This window comes from Cherax quadricarinatus, chromosome 7, assembly GCF_038502225.1.
Source record: "Cherax quadricarinatus isolate ZL_2023a chromosome 7, ASM3850222v1, whole genome shotgun sequence".
NCBI lineage: Eukaryota > Metazoa > Arthropoda > Malacostraca > Decapoda > Parastacidae > Cherax > Cherax quadricarinatus.
Genome location: NC_091298.1, coordinates 16,106,190 through 16,130,976, shown reverse-complemented (window position 1 = coordinate 16,130,976; position 24,787 = coordinate 16,106,190). Strand labels below are relative to the sequence as shown.

At 41.5% G+C, this 24,787-nt stretch overlaps 1 protein-coding gene across 3 annotated transcripts in view; it reads right to left on the bottom strand.

Annotated features, from left to right (window-relative positions):
* LOC138852343 (golgin subfamily A member 6-like protein 25) overlaps positions 1–24,787 on the bottom strand; it is a 94,920-nt gene that overhangs the window by 57,231 nt on the left and 12,902 nt on the right. For 2 of the 3 annotated variants that reach the window (XM_070082338.1, XM_070082340.1), the window contains exon 2: positions 10,324–10,647. In XM_070082338.1, coding sequence (XP_069938439.1) covers positions 10,324–10,431 — 108 coding nt within the window. In that variant the 5' untranslated portion in view covers positions 10,432–10,647. Of the gene's footprint in view, positions 1–10,323; positions 11,046–24,787 lie in introns of those variants that run through there. The other variant, XM_070082339.1, reaches the window with a different exon arrangement.

Sequence of the window (24,787 nt, the reverse complement as noted above, 5' to 3'; positions counted from 1 at the left end):
CCAATAGTTGAGACAGACAGGAGCGACCTGTTCTAAACCCATGTTGCCCTGGGTTGTGTAACTGATGGGTTTCTAGATGGGTGGTGATCTTGCTTCTTAGGACCCTTTCAAAGATTTTTATGATATGGGATGTTAGTGCTATCGGTCTGTAGTTCTTTGCTGTTGCTTTACTGCCCCCTTTGTGGAGTGGGGCTATGTCTGTTGTTTTTAGTAACTGTGGGACGACCCCCGTGTCCATGCTCCCTCTCCATAGGATGGAAAAGGCTCGTGATAGGGGCTTCTTGCAGTTCTTGATGAACACGGAGTTCCATGAGTCTGGCCCTAGGGCAGAGTGCATGGGCACGTCATTTATCGCCTGTTCGAAGTCATTTGGCGTCAGGATAACATCGGATAGGCTTGTGTTAACCAAATTTTGTGGCTCTCTCATAGAAAATTAATTTTGATCTTCGACTCTCAGTCTGGTTAGCGGCTTGCTAAAAACTGAGTCATATTGGGACTTGAGTAGCTCACTCATTTCCTTGCTGTCATCTGTGTAGGACCCATCTTGTTTAAGTAGGGGTCCAATACTGGACGTTGTTCTCGACTTTGATTTGGCATAGGAGAAGAAATACTTTGGGTTTCTTTCGATTTCATTTATGGCTTTTAGTTCTTCCCGCGATTCCTGACTCCTATAAGATTCCTTTAACTTAAGTTCGATGCTTGCTATTTCTCTGACCAGTGTCTCCCTATGCATTTCAGATATATTGACCTCTTTTAGCCGCTCTGTTATTCTTTTCCGTCGCCTGTAAAGGGAGCGCCTGTCTCTTTCTATTTTACATCCACTCCTCCTTTTTCTTAGAGGAATAAGCCGTGCATACATTGAGTGCCACCAAGTTAATCTGTTCTAGGCATAAGTTGGGGTCTGTGTTGCTTAGTATATCTTCCCAGCTTATATCGGTTAGGACTTGGTTTACTTGGTCCCACTTTGTTTTTGTTATTGAAGTTGAATTTGGTGAATGCTCCCTCGTGACTAATCTCATTATGTCGGTCTGGGGCTCCACGCATACATGTCTGAACCTCAATTATGTTGTGATCTGAGTATATTGTTTTTGATATGGTGACATTTCTTATCAGATCATCATTGTTAGTGAAGATGAGGTCTAGTGTATTCTCCAGTCTAGATGGCTCTATTATTTGCTGGTTTGAATTGAATTTTGTGCAGAGATTTAAAAGCTCGTGTGAGTGTGAGTTTTCATCAGAGCTGCCTCCTGGTGTTATTACTGCAACAATATTATTTGCTATATTCCTCCATTTTAGGTGCCTTAAGTTGAAATCCCCTAGGAGCAAGATGTTGGGTGCAGGAGCTGGAAGATTTTCCAGACAGTGGTCAATTTTTAACAGCTGTTCCTGGAATTGCTGGGATGTTGCATCCGGAGGCTTGCAGACTACCACAATGGCTAGGTTTTGGTTCTCGACCTTTACTGCTAAAACTTCCACTACATCATTTGAGGCATTAAGCAGTTCTGTGCAAACAAGTGACTCTGCAATGTACAGGCCCCCCTTTTGCCTGTTCACTGTCACATCTGTATAGGTTGTAACCTGGGATCCATATTTCGTTGTCCAAGTGATCCTTTATGTTGGTCTCAGTGAAAGCCGCGAACATTGCCTTTAAACCATACCCCCGGCCGGGATTGAACCCGCGGTCATAGAGTTTATGGGTATGGTTTATTTGCAATCGTGTCATTACGATTTCTTGAGTCACATTGCCTTTGCCTCTGCAAGCAGTCCACGGATGAAAGGTATTTTGTTGTTTGTTGCTGGCTTTAGACCCTGTATATTTGCAAAGAAGAATGTCATCGGACTGGTGGTATTGTTGGTACTGGGGGGGGGGATTTTTTTTCCGGCATTAGTATCTGTATCTGTTGTTGCACTGTTTTTCATATAGTGAAGTATGACGTATTTCAGGGTGGAAAAAATTACAGGAGGTAGAACGACACACTCATTTGGTCTGGTGGGATACCAAGGGATGACTTCTTCGGGGATACCAAGGGAGGACTTCTTCGGGGATACCACGGGATGACTTCTTTGGGGATACCACGGGATGACTTCTTTGGGGATACCAGAGGTTGACTTCATGAGGGATACCAGGAGATGACTTCATGGGGGATACCAGAGCATTACTTCATGAGGAACACCAGGAGATGATTTCATGGGGGATACCAGGGATTTATTTCATGAAGGATACCAGGAGATGACTCCATGGGGGATACCAGGGGATGACTTCATGGGGGATACAAGGGGATGACTTCATGGGGAATACCACGGAATGACTTCATAGGGGACCCAAGGGATGATTTCATGGGGGATGCCTTGAAATAGCTTCATTGTGCATACCAGGCGATGACTTCATGGGGATATCAAGGGATGACTTCATGAGGGATACAAGAAGAGTTCAAGGTGGGGATACCTATGTTTGGTTCACCGCCGGAAGCACACCTGCAAATACTCTCCTCACACATGCCCGAAAGTGGAACAGGTGTAACACACCTGTGAACCTCCTGGCAGCAACATAACTGAGGGTGGAACAGGTGTGACACACATGTGTACCTCCTGGCAGCAACATAACTGAGGGTGGAACAGGTGTGACACACATGTGTACCTCCTGGCAGCAACATAACTGAGGGTGGAACAGGTGTGACACACATGTGCACTTCCTGGCAGCAACATAACTGAGGGTGGAACAGGTGTAACACACCTATGAACCTCCTGGCAGCAACATAACTAAGGGTGTTGCAGGTGTAACACACATGTGCACCTCCTGGCAGCAACATGACTGAGGGTGGTGCAGGTGTAACACACATGTGTACCTCCTGGCAGCAACATAACTAAGGGTGGTGCAGGTGTAACACACATGTGTACCTCCTGGCAGCAACATGTTGACGACATCCACAAGTTAGATTGTCCTCGGCTGAGTGTCTAACAATAACATAACTTTTTCTGACTTAAAAAGTACAAATTAAATCTTTGCTGGTGTCCAAAGGCGTAGATCTGTTGTTGTGTTCCTGTCTATCCTGAGTGTGTTGTGTTCCTGTCTGTCCTGAGTGTGTTGTGTTCCTGTCTATCCTGAGTGTGTTGTGTTCCTGTCTGTCCTGAGAGTGTTGTGTTCCTGTCTATCCTGAGTGTGTTGTGTTCCTGTCTATCCTGAGTGTGTTGTGTTCCTGTCTGTCCTGAGAGTGTTGTGTTCCTGTCTGTCCTGTGTTGTGTTCCTGTCTGTCCTGAGTGTGTTGTGTTCCTGTCTGTCCTGAGAGTGTTGTGTTCCTGTCTGTCCTGTGTTGTGTTCCTGTCTGTCCTGAGTGTGTGTTCCTGTGTCCTGAGTGTGTGATGGAGTACCTCCTGTGAGAGTGGACAGGATGTGGGGGTGATGGTAGGGTGGTAGTGTGGGTGATGGGGGGTGATAGTGGGGTGATGGTGGATAGGATGTGGGGTTGGTGGTAGGGTGGTGGTGTGGGTGATGGTGGGGTGATGGTTGGGTGATGGTGGGGTGGCAGTGTAATAGTGGAGGTGATGGTAGGGTAATGGTAGGGTGATGGTTTAGTGATGGCGGGGTGATAGTGGGGTGATGGTAGGGTAATGGTGGGGGTAATGGTGGGGGTGATGGTAGGGTAATGGTGGGGGTAATGGTGGGGTGATGGAAGGTAATCGTGGGGGTGATAATGGGGGTGATGGAGTTGTGATGGTGGGCAATGGTGGGGTAATGTATCTTTCTCGTCTACATTTCAAGGAGTACAGGCCAAGGGACTGCAAACTGTCCCAGTAATTTAGGTACAGTGTAAGTTCTCTGTATATTATCCAGATCTGCAGTATCGCCTGCTTTGAAAGGGGTCGTTACAGCAGTACTCCAGCCTAGAGAGAACAAATGATTTAAAGAAAATGATTGGCTTGGCATCCCTTGTTTTGAAGGTTCTCATTATCCATCGTGTCATTATCCTAGTAAATATGGTAGACTGGTAGTGGCATTATTATCCTTGATAGTGAGATCCTCTGACATTATCACTCCCAGATACTTCACATCAGTTTTCCCCTCTATTGTGTGGTTAAAATTTGTTTTATACTCCGATTTAGATTTTATTTCCTCAATTTTTTTATAGCGGAGTAAATGAAATTTGTCCCCATTGAACTTCATATTGTTTTCTGTGGCCCATTTGACGGCTTGGTTTATATCCGCTTGAAGTGTAACAACAGAGAAGGAATCTCTGAATGAGGCTGAAGTATTGTGGTTTGACTATTTTCAACCCACCTGCTGCCCAGCCAGCACCACGCCCACGCTAACTACCACGCCCATGCTAACTACCACGCCCATGCTATCCCGTCCATGTTAACTACCTTTTCCATAATAACTACCCCGTCCATACTAACTACCCCATCCATCTTAAATACCCCGTGTTAATTACCCCTTCTGTATTAACTACCCCTTCCATATTAACTACCAGGCCCACGCTAACAACCTTGTATTCACTTTCAGCTCATCTTAGATCTTTTGGTGCCAGAGCTCATACAGCCCTGAGAACCGAATACTTCCTCAAAAAAAAAAAAAATGGATAAAAACATAACAGGAGAGGGGAAGGGAGAAACCAGATTTGAAAAGAGACAACGAAATGAATGACATAAATCTTAAATGCTGTACACTGGGAGAGAGAACCGAAATACAATGAACCATGTTGAAAGAGATCATACTGCAGCTTTATACATCATTAGTAAGGCCTCACCTAGATTATGCAGCTCAATTCTGGTCTCCATACTACAGAATGGACATAAATTCGTTAGAAAACATTCAGCGTAGGATGACTAAATTAATACATAGCATTAGAAATCTTCCTTATGAAGAAAGATTGAAGACTCTTAAGTTACATTCACTTGTTAGACGAAGAATGAGGGGAGACCTGATCGAAGTGTATAAGTGGAAGATAGGTATTAATAAAGGGGATATTAACAAAGTCTTGAGGATATCTCTCCAAGAGAGAACCCGCAGTAATGGATTTAAATTAGATAAGTTTAGATTTAGAAAGGACATAGGAAAGTATTGGTTTGGAAATAGGGTAGTTGATGAGTGGAACAGTCTACCTAGTTGGGTTATTGAGGCTAGGACTTTGGGTAGTTTCAAATTTAGGTTGGATAAGTACATGAGTGGGAGGGGTTGGATTTGAGAGGGACTTGCACATCGGAGCTTGTTTCTTGGGTGGCATTGAAAATTGGGTTGGTCAAATGTTTGTTAGTGGGATGAATTGTAAAGGACCTGCCTAGTATGGGCCAACAGGCCTGCTGCAGTGTTCCTCCTTTCTTATGTTCTTATGAAAGAAGTCGAGAGACAGAGGAGAAATGTATACTCTTAGAAGCAGTGGTACAAAGAGAACCCATGGTTCATCCGGACATGTAGATAAGCAGAGTTGAAGTATAAGAGCATGAAAAACTATAGAGAGCGAAGGACAATAGGAAACAAGAGAGGTGAGCAAAAGAACCAAAAATGAATATGTACAGGTAAGGAGACTGAGTAAGTACAGGTAAGAGAGGCTGAGTATGTACAGGTAAGAAGAGAGGCTGAGTACGTACACGTAAGAAAGAGTGAGTACGTACAGGTAAGAAGAGAGGCTGAGTATGAACAGGTAAGAACAGAGGCTGAGTACGTACAGGTAAGAACAGAGGATGAGTACGCACAAGTAAGAAGAAAAGCTGGGCTACAAACTGAGAATAACACTGCAGTGGAAGTCAAACTTGAGCAGAAACTGTTGCAGTCGCACTAGAAAACAACAATAAAAATCAAGGTGATAATAACTGAAAAGGTAAGACGAGCACACGAGGAATGACGAGAAAATCTACAAGGAGCTGAACACACGATTTAAGATGTTCCATTAGTAAATACGGACAACAACGAATAAACCAATTAGAACTTTACACAACAGGAGTAAAAATTAACAAACTACTGAGTGAGCTGAATACCCGAACCTTACCTAAAATCTATAAGACAACTACTACCAAACTGTAAAAGACCGAAAAAAAAAATTCTCTCAACATTTATGAGTTTCTGTCTCTATGTGAGGTTATCATTGAGCACTGACAAGTGTTCATTATGCTCTCATTATATATATATATATATATATATATATATATATATATATATATATATATATATATATATATATATATATATATATATATATATATATATATGCAATAAGATCACAGTAAACAGGTGATTTCAGAATATGCAAAACAACCACTGTGAAAGAATAGAGAAGTTCCAAGCGCTTTCGTGACTACTCACATTATCAAGGAACAATGAAAGTAAAGCATCAAAGGAAGGTATATAAAGGGGTAGCCCACACCTCACTATCAGATCCCACAACAAAGAAACACCTGACGCGAGACAGCAGGCCCGCCGGCCGAACTAGACAGGTCCTTCACACAACCCACCAACAAACTATTCTACCCAAGAAATAAGAAATTTAAAAAATTATTATTTGTCCAATGTATTATTAAATTCTTCCCAAATTCTATTAATTATAAATGGATCTAATTTATATAAACCAAAGGAAATATTCATATTATTGTCAAAACTGCTTTTTATGAAACAAGATTCAATTATATTCCTGTCGACCATGGACTTGCTTGATACTACTTTCTCAACTTTTTTAAAATCAATTGGATGGTTAAAATCTCTTACATGAATAAATATAGCATTGGAATCTTGTCCAGTTCTAATGCTATATTTATGTTGTTTTAATCTTAGTTCGAGATTTTTGCCAGTTTGATCGTAATAAACTTTATCGCAAATTTTACAAGGAAATTTGTAGACACATCCATCAGCATTTTGGGGGGAATTCTTTATCAAAAGTTTTTTTTACTGTATCAAGATTTTTGAATACAACTTTAATATTAAAAGTCTTAAGAAGAGAAGGCATATCAACCAAGTTTTCATGGTAAGGGAGAACCAACATATTTTTAGTTGAATAAGGCTGGTTGTCCCTTTTTGGATTGTAAAAAGTATTTCTAGCAACTTTAAAAGATTTATCAATTACATTTCTTGGGTATTTCAAATCATTACCTATTTCATAAATTTTGGATATTTCCTCATCTATGAACTCAGGACTACAAATTCGTAAAGCTCTCAAAAACATTGATGAGAAAACAGACAGTTTAACTCTATCTTGATGGGAAGAATAATAGTGGACATAGGAACAGTTATTTGTAGGTTTTCTGTAAATTTTAAATTTGAATTCATTATTACCCTTAATACTTAAAACATCTAGAGAAGGCAATGAGTTATTTTCTTCAAATTCAACAGTAAAATTTATAAAATGGGCTAAGCTATTTAATTTGCCAAGGAAATGGTGTATATCTACATTTTTGGGCATAAGACACAAAATATCATCAACATATCTGAACCATTTAGCTCTATTAGGGAGGATTGTGTTAAGCAGCCTTGTTTCAAAAAATACCATGTATAGGTTACTAAGAACAGGTGAAAGAGTATTCCCCATTGCCATACCAAACTTCTGAGTGTAAAACTTATCATTAAATACAAATTTTGCATCAACAATGCAAAGTTTAATCAGTTTAATGATAGTAGGAACTGGGAATGGTAAATCATAATTAACGAGTTCTTCATTCTTGATACAGTAAAAAAACTTTTGATAAAGAATCCCCCCAAAATGCTGATGGATGTGTCTATAAGATTCCTTGTAAAATTTGCGATAAAGTTTATTACGGTCAAACTGGTAGAAATCTCGAACTAAGATTAAAACAACATAAATATAGCATTAGAACTGGACAAGATTCCAATGCTCTATTTATTCATGTAAGAGATTTTAACCATCCAATTGATTTTCAAAAAGGTGAGAAAGTAGTATCAAGCAAGTTCATGGTCGACAGGAATATAATTGAATCTTGTTTCATAAAAAGCAGTTTTGACAATAATATGAATATTTCCTTTGGTTTATATAAATTAGATCCATTTATAATTAATAGAATTTGGGAAGAATTTAATAATACATTGGACAAATAATAATTTTTTAAATTTCTTATTTCTTGGGTAGAATAGTTTGTTGGTGGGTTGTGTGAAGGACCTGTCTAGTTCGGCCGGCGGGCCTGCTGTCTCGCGTCAGGTGTTTCTTTGTTGTGGGATCTGATAGTGAGGTGTGGGCTACCCCTTTATATACCTTCCTTTGATGCTTTACTTTCATTGTTCCTTTATAATGTGAGTAGTCACGAAAGCGCTTGGAAATTCTCTATTCTTTCACAGTGGTTGTTTTGCATATATATAAACATGTATATATATATATATATATATATATATATATATATATATATATATATATATATATATATATATGTATATATATATATATATATATATATATATATATATATATATATATGTATATATATATATATATATATATATATATATATATATATATATATATATATATATATATATATATATATATATATACACACACACACACACACACACACACACACACACACACACACACACACACACATACACACACACACGTAGACAGAGTATAGGCTAGGTGGCCAAAGATTGCAAACCTCGCTCAAAGAGAAAGATCTTGAGGTGAGTATAACACTGAGCACGTCTCCGGAAGCACACATCAACCAGATAACTGCTGCAGCATATGGGCACCTGGCAAACCTGAGATTAGCATAGGCCCATACTGGAGTATGCAGCACCAGTTTGGAACCCACACCTGGTCAAGCACGTCAAGAAATTAGAGAAAGTGCAAAAGTTTGCGACAAGGTTACTTCCAGAGGTAAGAGAAATGTCCTACGAAGAAAGGTTAAGGGAAATCGGCCTGACGACACTGGAGGACAGGAGGGTTAGAGGAGACATGATAACGACATCCAAAATACTGCGTGGAATAGACAAGGTGGACAGAGACAGGATGTTCCAGAGAGGGGACACAGAAACGAGGGGTCACACTTGGAAGTTGAAGACTCAGATGAGTCAAAGGAATGTTAGGAAATATTTCTTCAGTTATAGAGTAGCCAGAAAGTGGAATAGTCTAGCAAGTGGTGTAGTGAAGGCAGGAACCATACATAGCTTTAAGACGAGGTATGATAAAGCTCATGGGGCAGGGAGAGAGAGGACCTAGTAGCGTTCAGTGAAGAGGCGGGGTCAGGAGCTGAGTATCGACCCCTGCAACCACAATTAGGTGAGTACAATTAGGCGAGTACACAACTGGAAGTTGAAGATTTAGATGAGTTAAAGGGATGTTAGGAAGTATTTCTTCTATCATAGAGTTGTCAGGAAGTGGAATAGTCTGGGAAGTGATGTAGTGGAGGCAGGAACCATATATAGTTTTAAGACAAGGTATGATAAAACTCGTTCAGCAGGGAGAGAGAGGACCTAGTAGCGGCCAGTGAAGAGGTGGGATCAGAAGCTGTGACTCGACCAATGTAACCACAATTAGGTGAGTACAACGCAAAAATTCACGTTTCATAAAAACTATACATATAAACACTTTCTAAAAACAGAAAAATGGTTGGTAAATTTTACCAAAATGATTTCACTCACAGCTTTGCTCATCGCGTTTGATACTCGTGGAGTTTTCTAAACATTTACGTCGTTGTGGTATTAACAATATGAATGGCTTCTAACAGACGAACGGTAGATTATAATAATTATTTTAGCAATCTGAACATGTAACACTGACACGGTCTGAACATAAATGTATTTTGTTCTGTGTCTGAGTCCCAGGGATGCTCTGACATCGACAGTGTCGCTTAACATACCTGTTTCTATATTTCTTAATCCAAGAGCTGGTTTTTGACACCTTCACTTTCACACCTAGGTGCGTGTCATCTTTAGTACTACACATAATTATACAAGAATAGAAGACTAATGCAAAAAATAGAAGAATTATACATGACGCTTGATACTATATACATAAAACATAGTGCATACAACGTGATACATAAAGTGCAATGATATATACACTCTCATGATATATGCGTGAACATCGTGTATGTGACATCTGGGGAAAACGTGATACAAACAGTCAAGAGAGCGAAGGCATGAGTGTCAATATGTGTGTGTGTGTGTGTGTGTGTGTGTGTGTGTGTGTGTGTGTGTGTGTGTGTGTGTGTGTGTATAAGAGGGGGGTCCATCCCTGAGCAGGCTATACCGAATTTAATATCGAATATACACGTCACGTAGGTAGTAATATCAGTAGTGGCAAAACTACTACAAAATAAATTTAACATTCCATTGTATAATGAGGTATTAATTCCTAAATCTGAAGAAACTAGAAAAGTACTTACTCGCTGGATGGTAAGAGGTTTCTTGTAGTCGGCACCACCTTGGAGACGAAAGCCCCAGGGAATTGAGTCGTCTGACCGCTGTAGAAGAATATTCAAGAGCTTCGCCATCCTGTAGCAGCAGCTAGGTCTTCCGCGTGTCGCCTGACCTCCTCACTTCAAAGTTGGTTGTCAGGTTCACAGAACAACAGAGCCCTCAAGCAGCCCTCTGTACACAAGAAGTATTTAATGTCTCCAGCTAAGTTGTGTAATCTTCCCTCGCACACTTTCCATATAAGTTTTGTGGTATTAGGTCTCAGAGTTGTGGAGGAGACCTCACCATCGTCACTGGTGACACGATGAAAATTAACAGATCACTATTTTTGTAAAGATTTGATGTTTCCTTTCTCAAAACCACTAATATTTTCCTTAATTTTTATTTCCCAAATTTTTAATTTTCTTGAACAAATGATTATCACAGTCACCATAAATGAGTACTCTAGCACTCCCAAGGCAAAACACCCTCAACTCGCCACAATACAGGCAATCGTCTATCTACCAGACCCACAAACTAGAACATTCGTTCAACAATGAAGCGGAACACTTGTGTTGATGCTGAGCCCGAGGACACAGCTAGGACTTGTGGTGTGCAGCAAACGAGAACATGGCAGAGAATTATCACAGAGCTCAGAAGGTTGGTCCCAGTGTCAACACAAGTGTATGATGCTGATGTAAGCCTCCCTTGCTCTGAGTGGGGTGCACTATGGCACTACGCCAAAGTGGCTTCCTCGCTAGTGTGTGTGTGTGTGTGTGTGTGTGTGTGTGTGTGTGTGTGTGTGTGTGTGTGTGTGTGTGTGTGTGTGTGTGTTGTGTGTGTGTGTGTGTGTGTGTGTGTGTGTGTGTGTGTGTGTGTGTGTGTGTGTTTGTGTGTGTGTGTGTGTGTGTGTGTGTGTGTGTGTGTGTGTGTGTGTGTGTGTGTGTGTGTGTGTGTGTGTGTGTACTCACCTATTTGTACTCACCTATTTGTGGTTGCAGGGGTCGAGTCACAGCTCCTGGCCCCGCCTCTTCGCTGATTGCTACTAGGTCCTCTCTCTCCCTGCCCCATGAGCTCTATCATACCTCGCCTTAAAACTATGTATGGTTCCTGCCTCCACTATATCACTTTCTAGGCTATTCCATGGTCTGACTACTCTATGACTGAAGAAATACTTCCTAACATCCCTTTGATTCATCTGAGTCTTCAACTTCCAATTGTGACCTCTTGTGTCTGTGTCCCAATCTCTGGAACATCCCGTCTTTGTCCACCTCGTCTATTCCGCGCAGTATTTTATATGTCGTTATCATGTCTCCCCTGACCCTCCTGTCCTCCAGTGTCGTCAGGCCGATTTCCCTCAACCTTTCTTCATAGGACAATCCCCGTAGCTCTGGGACTAGTCTTGTTGCAAACCTTTGCACTTTCTCTAATTTCTTGACGTGCTTGACTAGGTGTGGATTCCAAACTGGTGCTGCATACTCCAGTATGGGCCTGACGTAGAAGGTATACAGAGTCTTAAACGAATCCTTACTGAGGTATCGGAACGCTATCCGCAGGTTTGCCAGGCGCCCGTATGCTGCAGCAGTTATCTGATTGATGTGCGCCTCAGGAGATATGCTCGGTGTTATACTCACCCCCAGATCTTTTTCCTTGAGTGAGGTTTGCAGTCTTTGGCCATCTAAACTATATTGTGTCTGCGGTCTTCTTTGCCCTTCCCCAATCTTCATGACTTTGCATTTGGCAGGGTTAAATTCAAGGAGCCAGTTGCTGGACCAGGCTTGTAGCCTGTCCAGGTCTCTTTGTAGTCCTGCCTGATCCTCGTCCGATTTGATTCTTCTCATTAACTTCACATTATCTGCAAACAAGGACACTTCTGAGTCTATCCCTTCCGTTATGTCGTTCACATATATCAAGAACAGCACAGGTCCTAGGACTGACCCCTGTGGAACCCCGCTTGTCACAGGCGCCCACTCTGACACCTCGTCGCGTACCATGACTCGTTGTTGCCTCCCTGTCAGATATTCTCTGATCCATTGCAGTGCCTTTCCTGTCCTCTAGCTTTTGCAGTAACCTCTTGTGAGGAACTGTGTCGAAGGCCTTCTTGCAGTCCAAAAATATGCAGTCGATCCACCCCTCTCTCTCTTGTCTTACTTCTGTCACCTTGTCATAAAACTCTAGTAGGTTTGTGACACAGGATTTTCCTTCCCTGAAACCGTGCTGGTTGTCAATTATACACTTGTTTCTTCCCAGGTGCCCCACCACTCTCCTCCTGATGATCTTCTCCATGACCTTGCATACTATACACGTTAGTGATACAGGTCTGTAGTTTAGTGCCTCATGTCTGTCTCCCTTTTTAAAAATTGGGATTACATTTGCCATTTTCCATACCTCAGGGAGTTGCCCAGTTTCAAAAGATGTGTTGAAGATCATTGTTAATGACTCACACAATATCTCTGCTCCCTCTTTAAGGACCCATGGAGAGATGTTGTCTGGTCCCACCGCCTTTGAGGTGTCAAGTTCGCATAGCAGCTTCTTCACCTCCTCCTTGGTTATATGTACCTCATCCAGCACTTGCTGGTGTGCCCCCCTGTTCTGATTTCTTGGAGTCCTACTGGTTTCCACTGTAAATACCTCTTTAAATCTTGTGTTGAGCTCCTGACAAACCTCTCGGTCGTTTCTTGTGAATTCCCCATCACCCTTCCTCAGTCTGATTACCTGGTCCTTGACTGTTGTTTTCCTCCTGATGTGGCTGTACAACAGCTTCGGGTCAGTCTTTACTTTTGATGCTATGTCATTTTCATATTGTCTCTGAGCCTCCCTTCTTGTCTGTGCATATTCGTTTCTGGCTCTTCGGCTGATTTCTTTATTTTCCTGAGTTCTCTGTCTTCTGTACCTTTTCCATTCTCTAGTACACCTAGTTTTTGCCTCCCTACACCTTTGGGTGAACAAAGGACTCGTTATGTTCTTCCCATTATTTCTGTTTCCCTTGGGAACAAACCTCTCCTCTGCCTCCTTGCATTTTGTTGCTACATAGTCCATCATTTCTTGTACTGGTTTTCCTGTCAGTTCCCTCTCCCACTGAATGTCTTGAAGGAAGTTCCTCATGCCTGAGTAGTTCCCCCTTTTGTAGTTTGTTTTTTCCCAGCCTATTCCTGCTACACTCTCCACTTGGAGCTCAACTATGTAGTCGAAGCACAGAACCACATGATCACTAGCTCCCAGGGGCGTTTCATACATGATACCCTCGATGTCCGAACTACTCATGGTGAATACAAGGTCCAGCCTTGCTGGTTCATCCTCTCCTCTCTCTCTGGTAGTGTCTCTAACATGTTGATGCATGAGGTTTTCCAGTACCACATCCATCATCTTGGCTCTCCATGTTTTGGGACCCCCATGGGGCTCCAGGTTTTCCCAGTCAATCTCCTTGTGATTGAAATCACCCATAACTAGTAACTTTGCTCCCCCCATGTGTGCTCTCCTGGCCACCTCGGCTAGTGTGTCGATCGTTGCTCTGTTGCTCTCATCGTATTCTTCTCTTGGCCTCCTGCAGTTCTGTGGTGGGTTGTACATTACTGCAATTATCACCTTATGTCCCTCAGACTGGATTGTTCCTACTAAGTAGTCCCTTTCGCCCGTGCCATCCATTCCTTCCATTTTCTCAAAATCCCACTGGTTTTTAATGAGCAGTGCAACTCCTCCTCCCACTCTCCTCCCTCTGTCTTTCCTGAGGATTTGATATCCGGATGGAAAGATTGAATCTGTTATTATTCTGGTGAGTTTTGTTTCTGTGAGTGCTATTATGTCTGGGGATGTCTCTTTGATTCTTTTGTGCCACTCCTCATACTTGTTTGTTATTCCATCTGCATTTGTATACCACACCTTCAACTTCTTTTCTAAGACTGTGGTCTGGGAGGTATATTGGGGTTGGGGAAGTGGGAGACCTGGTAGGGAACTATGGGTTGTTGCTGTGGGGGTGCAGTTTGTAATGTAGTGGGTGGGGGCATTGGATGTGGCATGGGTGTTTTGATTTAGAGTGTTTGGTTGCACTGGGGTTGACCTGGTTGGGAGGCTTCTATAGGAAGTTGTGAGGGAGGCTGTATTTGATCTTCTTCCTGGGTCTGGGATCTCCTGTCTGTTTTCTCCATCCCCTCTCTTTCCTCCTTTCGCCTTTGTACCATCTCTCTCAGTTTCTGCCTTTCTTCTTGTGTTCTGTCGCGGTCGAGATACACCTTCCTGTATGCCGTCATGTCCCTTAATCGTGCTTTCTCCTGCAGGATCCTGGTCCGAGTCGCTTCTGCCTTGAAGGTCACTCTCACTGGCCGGGTTCTTTTTTTTACAAACCCCCCTATTCTCCGAAAATTTTCCAGCTGGGTCATATCGTCTTCTCCTATTGCTTTCATGATGCTTTCAATTGCTTTTTTTCCCCTTGTTTTCTTGCTTCATATGTTTCCCCTTCGACTTCCTGGAGCCCATACACAAAGACTAACCTCACCCTTTCATTCTCCCACTGCATATCCCTGTGTATCCCCTCATTTAATTTGGTTTCCTCCACTGCAGCTTTCCTTTCATCAGTTTCACTGGCTAATGTACTTGGGCTCAGTGGCCTGTCATTTTCCCTTCTCGGCTTTCCTTGGGCTCTGTTGTTGTCTGTTAGGGCCTCCACATAAAGCTTAGCTCTTTCATTTGCTACAGTCTCCTCTGATAGAGCTTCTCCATGCAGTTGTGCCCCTTCTTTCCCTACAGTCCCCTTATTTGTGGCTGAGGTAGCAGTCTCTGTTGTCAATCCCAAAATGTTCTTTAGTTCTTTAGGCTGTTTCAGATTTTTCAATTCCTCTTCTAAACTCTGTATCCTAGCTTCTGCTGCTTTGACATGCACCTCCCACTTCCTGCTTTCCATATCTATCCTCTCTTCCATTCTCATGCTAAGTTCTTCTAGTTTCCTTTCCCATTCATGATCCCTTTTTATGAGCTCTGCTGCCCAATCTTCCTTTGCAGTTTCCTCCTCCTGTCCCTTGGTTTTTCTTGTTGCTCTCTGACAACCCATAGCTGTATAATCCTCCGGGTTTAGCGTTTCCCCTTGATTATAATAATAATAATAATCTGACAACCCATTTTTGTTTTATCCTGATTGCCTCAGAGTGGGAAACCTATGTAGTTTTGTATGTTAGGTTAGTAGTGTGTATGTCAGAGTGTGGGAGGGGAAGTAGTGGAGGAACTGTGGGTATGTGGGAGCAGAGTGGGGAGGGGTGGGGAGGGTTTAGGGTGAACGGGGGAGGGGAGGGTGATCGAGGGAGGGGAGGGATCAGGGGAAGTAGTGAGATGTCGGTGGTGAGGGGGGGAGTGCATGTGTGTCTGGATGTGTGTGTGTGTGTGTGTGTGTGTGTGTGTGTGTGTGTGTACTCACCTAGTTTTACTCACCTAGTTGAGGTTGCGGGGGTCGAGTCCGAGCTCCTGGCCCCGCCTCTTCACTGATCGCTACTAGGTCACTCTCCCTGAGCCGTGAGCTTTATCATACCTCTGCTTAAAGCTATGTATGTGTGTGTCTGTGTGTGTGTGTGTGTGTGTGTGTGTGTGTGTGTGTGTGTGTGTGTGTGTGTGTGTGTGCCTGTTTGCATTAATATATTAAAAAAGATGTGCTTAACGTATGTGGGATGTATAGTGCTGCAGTAGGAATGTGCCATGGGAAGGAAGGTGGGGTGCAACGATTAAAGTCAAATTAATGACATTGTATATGGAGGTAAGCGCTAAACTTACAGGGGTCATTCAGCACCTGGGTAATCAGATTAGATCCAAGAGAAGGACAGGTCCAATTTCTTGAATGATAACCCCCCCCCCCTTCCCTCATCCGTCTCATAGGCATCAAGGGACCTCCCTGAAGGGTGAGGTCGTGTTCAGAGTTTCAAGTCTTCGTAACTCATATGTTTCATTGATACGATATAATTTTTTATCCAACTCTCGCCGCACGCATCCCGGGAATATAAAAAATGATATTTGAGTTCGCTCATACGGGTGGAAGGAAACATTAGGACGTGTTTCCTGAAGACACCCGCTGTCCCTGTTCACCTAGCAGTAAAATAGGTACCTGAATGTTAGCCGACTGGTGTGGGCCCCATTCTGGGGACAAAACTGACCTAATTTGCCTGAAATGTCAGTGTATGTTGTACATGTACTTGTAGTAATAAAGATAATTATTATTATTACAGTACATATTCTGACAGACTGATGGGAGGAGTATCACTCACGCCTACCCCGACATAACCAGTAAGGCAGCACGTTTACCAGCATAAACAATGTCACATTCGGCAGAGAAAATTCCTGATACTAGTCTATCGTAAGATGAAGCGTTCCGTGGTGCCGGCATTCTAGAGGCGTGTCAAGACGGTGTGTCTAAGATCACGCGAAGGTAAGGTAGCTGCTAGTATTACGGCTGGCCACAGAAGCAGTGACCAGTGGATTATTCGTGCTGGACTTCGCAACTCGAGTACTGTGAGTGTGGTGGTGGTGGTATTTCATTCGTCAAGAAACAGGAAAACGTGTTTCCTGACACAGGTTTTAGTCACGTGATGAATCGCTAACCGGAGGCTTTCATATGACTGAAACCTTCCGCTGGTTTGCCGATCCACCCCGTAAAAAAACTAAGGATCACATCACGAGATGAGACAGAGATTCAAGGAGTATGTAGTGTCCACTTATTTAAGTGACTAAAATGTCTCCCGTTGCCAAGCTTAAGTCACCCGTTTATATAATTTTGTTATTAACAGTTAAATATACGTAAATATACATTAATTAATTAATTAGTTCTACTGTCTTCCAGTTATGTCCTTGAATTTGTGTTGATAAAGCCACTGGATGATGAAACGTCTACAATAAAGATGCCCAGATGTTGCACGTGTCTAATTTTCAACATTAATTAATGCAATATTATGTTTACCTATCCTAACCCGAGGCTGTTGAACAGTCTTAGGCTTCGGATACTTGCTGTCTTATCTTTTAATGTACTCATGGCGCCCCTGCTTTTCACTGGCGCTATCTTACATCGTTTGCCTAGTATTTTGCTGTCGCAGGGAATGATTTCTGTGAGATTTGGAGTAACTAGTATTAAAATTTGATCTGTTGTTAAAACCTTAAAAAAACAACACTAACACGTTGGAAAACGTACTTCCTATTTTGAAGACGGGTTCATCAGGACCACAGTTACACAAGACAGTAACCATATGACGACATCATATAAACGGCAAACATTACCAACAGGTACATGAGTAAGACACCTGTGAAACGCGGAATCGCATTTGATTATTATTTACATTGTATTTTGCAACGTTTCAGTGTTTTTAATGACAAACTCTCGGAGTTAAGAAATATAACATGTTACTGTAAGTGGTGAAGATTCGTTGATGCTTATTATTAAGTGAAATATGGCGGGGTTAGTTAGTTTAATATGTTTATTATGCACCCCATACCCATGAACATCAAAATGGTATACAATACCGACAGGTTGGTAGGTAAGACACATAGGCAACAGTTAGGCAACTTTATTCCGAAACGTTTCGCCTACACAGTAGGCTTCTTCAGTCGAATACAGAAAGTAGGCAGGAACAGTAGAGATGTGAAGACGATGTAATCAGTCCATCACCCTTGAAGTCGTAGAATTTGAGGTTGTCAGTCCCTCAGCCTGGAGAAGTTCAGTTCCATAGTCAGGAACTATCTGAAGATCAAGCGACAGTGCGGAGACTTAAATACTGTCGGAAGGAGAGGTGCAGAGTAGTAGTAGTAGTGAGAATGTAGCCACTGAGAGGTCAGGTCCCTCTCAGATCCAGCAGTTCTCACTTGAAAGGGTTGTCTAACTGTTGCCTATGTGTCTTACCTACCAACCTGTCGGTATTGTATACCATTTTGATGTTCATCTTGTCAGACACTGCAACACATGGCCTCTTGGTACAGAAAAACACCTTGGACAACCCTTTCAAGTGAGAACTGCTGGATCTGAGAGGGACCTGACCTCTCAGTGGCTACATTCTCACTACTACTACTACTCTGCACCTCTCCTTCCGACAGTATTTAAGTCTCCGCACTGTCGCTTGATCTTCAGACCAGCTTATTCTCAGGCGGACTGGGATCTGTTCAAACAACGCCTAAACACTCTTGATCTCACACACAACTATGACAATAGACCAGTATCAGACATAGACACACAAATTCAACGCATTCAACAATCAATTACCCAAACAGCTACAGAGGTTGTCCCAATGACACACCACATAGTACGTTACTCTTTTCGCCCATCAGAAAGAACAAAAAGATTACTCACATGTTACAGACACCATTTCCTAGCAAACCAAAACAGACTAAATATCATCCGATGGGACCTCACTATTTTACGTACACATATCATCCATAGCCTAGACGATGACCACGCCCGACATTGGCAATCAGTTATAAACAATACAGATGTACAGCGTACAAGAGATCCCAAAGCATTCTGGTCATCCATTCAGAAACTTACAGGCACCCCTCGATCCACAACCTTTAGACACATAAACAGCAACAACAGACAGATCTCTGACCCTGCTGAAGCGGTACATATTTTCAAAGACATATGGGAAAACATCTTCCACCCACATCCACCAGACCAAACTGTCATAGCACATACATTAGACATAGAAAGATGGGTATCCAACCATGAAGATTTAACCAATCCTGATCCAATCATAAACCTAAACACCCTATCTTCCACGCATCCTCTAAACTCTCCTTTTACTGTAAATGATGTTCACTCCTTACTAACACACCTTCCTAAAAAAGCTCCAGGTGCTTCAGGTCTGTCACATTCAGTCCTTCGTCACCTTCCACTTTCTGTTGCTTCTGCTATCACTGACCTCTTTAATGCCTCTCTTGCATCTGGCTATTTCCCCCCATTCTTTAAATCTGCAACTGCATGTCTCATACCAAAACCTGGGAAAGACTTGACTGACCCCAAGAACTATAGACCTATTAGCCTCCTTGAAATTTTGGGTAAGACCTTTGAACGACTTGTAAATATGCGACTCAGGACCCACCTAGAGACACATAACTTGCTTACTGAAAGACAATTCGGTTTCCGACAACAACGATCTACCCAAGACGTTTTGAATATAATCCTGAACTATGTACGTATCAATAAAGCCCAGAACTGTACCTCCGCACTTGTCGCCAAAGATGTAGAGAAAGCTTTTGACACTGTTTGGCATGAAGGATTAAAATACAAACTTTGCACATCCTTTGAATTAACTATAAATATGATGAAATTATTATGTCACTTTTTAGATGGCCGAACGATGCGTATACGGTTCAGAGATCATTATTCGGACTATTTCACATTAAAAGCGGGTGTACCCCAAGGCTCTGTCCTGTCTCCCACCCTATATATACTCTACACGAATGATTTACCTGAACCTCTTTACCCAAACACACTTACCCTTTCTTACGCAGACGACATCACTCAACTCACAACACATGAAAACTTTCGTTTCCTTGCACGCAGAACACAAAGAGAGGTCGACAGGATTACCGCCTGGGAATTATTATGGCGAATCAAAACCAACCCAAATAAGTAAAAAATCACTTACTTCCATAGAATGCGTGATGTCCCCACTCCTGTCGAACTCAAAACAAGCACCTCCCGTACCCCCATCCCACGATCCTTCTCGACAGTTGTCCTTGGTGTTACCCTCGACCACACACTGAACCTAAAATCTCACATTACTGCAAAGACAACACAGGTGGGAACTGCACTCTCAAGGTTATATAAGCTGCGAGGAGCCAGTCCCAAGACAAAACTACATCTTTACAAAGCACTCATTCGTCCTCTACTCTCTTACTTTCCACTCGCTCTGACGTTAATCGCCAAGACAAACGCACTAAAATTTCAACGTATCCAGAATCGTGCATTACGTTGGGTGTTAGGGGTGAGGTGGGACGAATTTGCTACCAGTGAATCTCTCTACCTCACGACAAACACACCAGCTTTGAACGTATACTGGAAGACACATAGTGACAAACAACTTGACAGACTTGAAGCATATCATGACTACTGGACTACATACTTAGCAGATACTCTCAGACGTCCTTACAATGGTGTAAATCTTTTTCAATCGTTGTATGATCCGGCACCTCCACCACAATACAAATAAATTATCTGACTTTTGCTTAAAAATTCAAATAACTTAAAAGTGCCATTGCCGTAGAGCTGTGTCTTTGTGCGTTTTTAGGGCTGAAGTGCTTGCGGTGTGTGTTTGCATCGCCTTTGCAGCAACGTGTCCCTGAACCATATCCAGTCATTGCAAGTTGATATGCTTCCAGTAAGTTGCATTCAGCACCCGCAGAGTCCCTGTTGTCTTTTACGTCGTCTTCGTTATTGTTTATCCAGGCTTAGCAGTTGGGTCTAGTCCTGACTTCTCTCTTCGACTCAAGACATTCCTCTCACCGTCTATTCTTGGCACTGTCCCTACTTGCCCCTCGCCCCTCGTGGGTCCTTACCTGTGAGTCCTATCGTATCGTATCGTGATCTTCAGATAGTTCCTGACTATGGAACTGAATTTCTCCAGGCTGAGGGACTGACAACCTCAAATTCTACGACTTCAAGGGTGATGGACTGATTACATCGTCTTCACATCTCTACTGTTCCTGCCTACTTTCTGTATTCGACTGAAGAAGCCTACTGTGTAGGCGAAACGTTTCGGAATAAAGTTGCCTAACTGTTGCCTATGTGTCTTACCTACCAACCCCATACCCATCCTGTGGGCGGTAGTCAAAAGATTACAGAGGTACATAATTGGTCCAGGGACTGGACTCCAGAGTTAGATAGCTGCGGGGTTACAGAAGACATACTGTGTTGACCTGGGGTTGGGTGCGACGGATCTATGTTGTCAGGAAGATTATCAGAGATGATAAAAGAATTATCAAAGATAATAAAAGCTTATCGAAGATAATAATAAAGCTTATCAAAGACGATAATAAAGCTTATCAAAAACGATAATAAAGAAAATCAAAGATGATAATAAAGCTTATCAAAGACGATAATAAGGAAAATCAAAGATGATAATAAAGCTTATCAAAGACGATAATAAAGAAAATAAAAGATGATAATAAAGCTTATCAAAGACGATAATAAAGAAAATCAAAGACGATAATGAAGGTTATCAAAGACGATAATAAAGAAAATCAAAGACGATAATAAAGGTTATCAAAGACGATAATAAAGAAAATCAAAGACGATAATAAAGATGATCAAAGACGATAATAAAGAAAATCAAAGACGATAATAAAGATTGTCAAAAAAAATAGTTGTCAAAGATATTTGAACGTAATTAGGGTATTCTGGGGTTGCTGAATTCGAAAATGTCAGTAGGATTTTCAAATTAGCTTTAGTTTGTGGGATATTGCATACCTACCCTCAAATAACAGGGAACTTAGCCATAATGCATGTATATTTATATGTATATGTATATGTAGTGACAATTTGTATATACAGATAGTTTTAATAAACATTAGAATTTTATTTTTAAATGGTTTAATATTTAAGGAAAAGGAGTTTCAGCATCGATGACCAAGTGACAATACTATTGTGGAAAATACTGTATATATTTTCCGGAAATACGGTAATTTATAGGTAAATAGATGGCCTATATTGTATTTAAAAGAAGTATGTTATCGAAAATGGGAAACCCGGCGCATGCGCAAGAGACACTCGTCATTGTTTGTTTTGAATTGAGAGTAACAGACATTGGTTAATAATGTGAAGAATTTTCGTGCTCTAGAGGTTAAAATTGGGTTGACACCTCTCAAATAGGAGGCGAAATTGTTGGATGTGCATAACTTGAGATATCAGGCGACTGGACAAGACAGCTCCAGGAACCTCAGATAAGCTATTTAGATTTATGTTATAATTCTGGCCAGTGTTTTCATAAATTTAGTTAGTGAGGTTTTCTGAGTATGATCCAGTCAAATTGGTGAGTGATATTAAGATATTCTCTTACTGTTATGTATATGTGTATATATATAATCATTTATTATTTTTAATATACAGTCCACAAATTTATATATTTACCAGCATTCCTGGTGATGTATATTTCATTTGTAATTAATAGGTCCAGAGCAACTTGTGGATATGACAGTGGTAGGTATCGAAGGGGGACATTTTTTGCGACCTAGGTGTCCCAAATTCCTACTTGTCTAACTGATAAATAATAATTATCTTTGTTCATTTACTGTTATGTACATAATGATACATTCAGATAAATGTAATTTTCCACAACTGTAACCTTTGTTATTTTTTTTTCCAGAGAAACGTGAGTTCTTCACCAAGAGTCTGTTTAAACAATCCCAATGCATTTTGCTACATTTGTGGCGAATACTCTTTGCAAAAACAGAAAATACCTCACGGATTTTGCAAAACAAGCTTATCTTGCTAATTTTGGAATGAGGCTTGGAAAACAACAAGTCTTGGACTCCCCATATAGTTTACAAAACCTGTGTAGAATGCTGACGACAGTGGAAAAATAGGCAAAGGAAAAGTTTAAACTTGGGTGTGTCTATCGTGTGGAGAGAACCGAAAAGCCACCACGATGATTATTTCTGTATGGTAAACGTGAAAGGCTTCAATCGATACAATTTGAAAGTCAAGTGAGAATATCCAGATTTGGAGTCAGCAAGAAGACTGTGCCATACAGCGAAGACGTTCGTATACCAGTGTTTACAACACTGCCGAACCTTCTGTTGTCAGATGTTGAAGAAACTCAGAGTTTAGAATGTAACAGAGGTGATAGCAGTGGAAGTGAATATGAAACATTTCAACACTCCAGCAGTTCTCCCAAGAAGAACTCAATGATCTGATACGTGACCTCAATCTGTCAAAGCAAGCATCTGAATTTTTAGCATCCAGACTAAAAGAAAAGAACTGCTGGGGTGTTAAAATAATAGCTTATCAGACAAGAAAGGTTGAACTCCTTCCTTACTTCAGCCACGATGAAGAACCTGAATACTGTAATAACATCCCTGGACTTCTTCGAATGGGACTAGTTAGTTAGTTTAATATGTTTATTATGCACCCCATACCCATCCTGTGGGCGGTAGTCAAAAGATTACAGAGGTACATAATGGGTCCAGGGACTGGGCCTCAAAGTTTTGATAGCTGAGCAAGTTACAGAGGCAATGAATTCACAATTTACAAAGGTAATGAACTCACAATTTACAAAGGTAATGAACTCCAGGTAGGTCTAGTCACAATCATTACAAGTTACAAAGGTATTTACAGATTACAGAGGTACACAATGGGTCCAGGGACCGGGCTCCAAAGTTTTGATGGCTGAACTAGGTACAAGGTAATGAACTCACAAGTTACAAAGGTAATGAACTCACAAGTTACAAAGGTAATGAATACTGTAAGAATGGTTACTTACGTTTATACATGGCTGCAATCATGAACAAATTTTAGAGTAATGAGCAATTCACACTTCCACACCCGGTCACAACTGTAGTGAGTTATTGGTGCAAATGTTGATTGCTGAGTCTCTCTCTCTCTCACACACACACACACACACACACACACACATACAAATTCATACACACACACACATAAACACACACACACACACACACACACACAAACTCATACACACACGCACACACACTCATACTCACACACACTCATACACACACTCACACTCATACACACACACACTCATACTCACACACACACACACACACACACACACACACACACACACACACACACACACACACACATGCACACATGTGGTAATGCTTTATTTACAGCTAGCAAAGTCAGGGTATTTCTCCAGAATGGTCTGTAATATACCACTGTGGATAAAATACTTAGCCATTTCTTGAACACTTCTGAGTGAGTTGTTTCTAAATTCATTAATTTTATCGCACTCCAGTACATAATGACGCAGGGTGTGACAATAATCCATCTGGCAAAGTTTACATTTCGTTTGGTCTACATCTGGTGGTGGTGATTTAACCTGCCAAAGATACTTGTAACCCAGCCGGAGCCGGGCGGTAGTGACATCCAAGAGTCTGCTTATTTTGTTGGATGCACCATAGACATGTGGCTCCTCCTGCATGATAGAATGATGATAGATGGACTCACTGGTGTCAATCTCCCTGAGCCTTAAGTCCATCATTTGTCATATTGTTATATGCTTTGTACTACCTCACTATTATAAATCTAACTATGTATGTATCTAATCATGTATGTATCTAATATTATGTATGTCGAAATGTACTGTTCCATAACCTATATCAGGAAGGATATAGGAAAGCACTGGTTTGGTAATCGAGTTGTGGATGAGTGGAACAAACTCCCGAGTACCGTCATAGAAACTAAGACGTTGTGTAATTTTAAAAATAGGTTAGATAAATATATGAGTGGGTGTGGGTGGGTGCGAGTTGGAC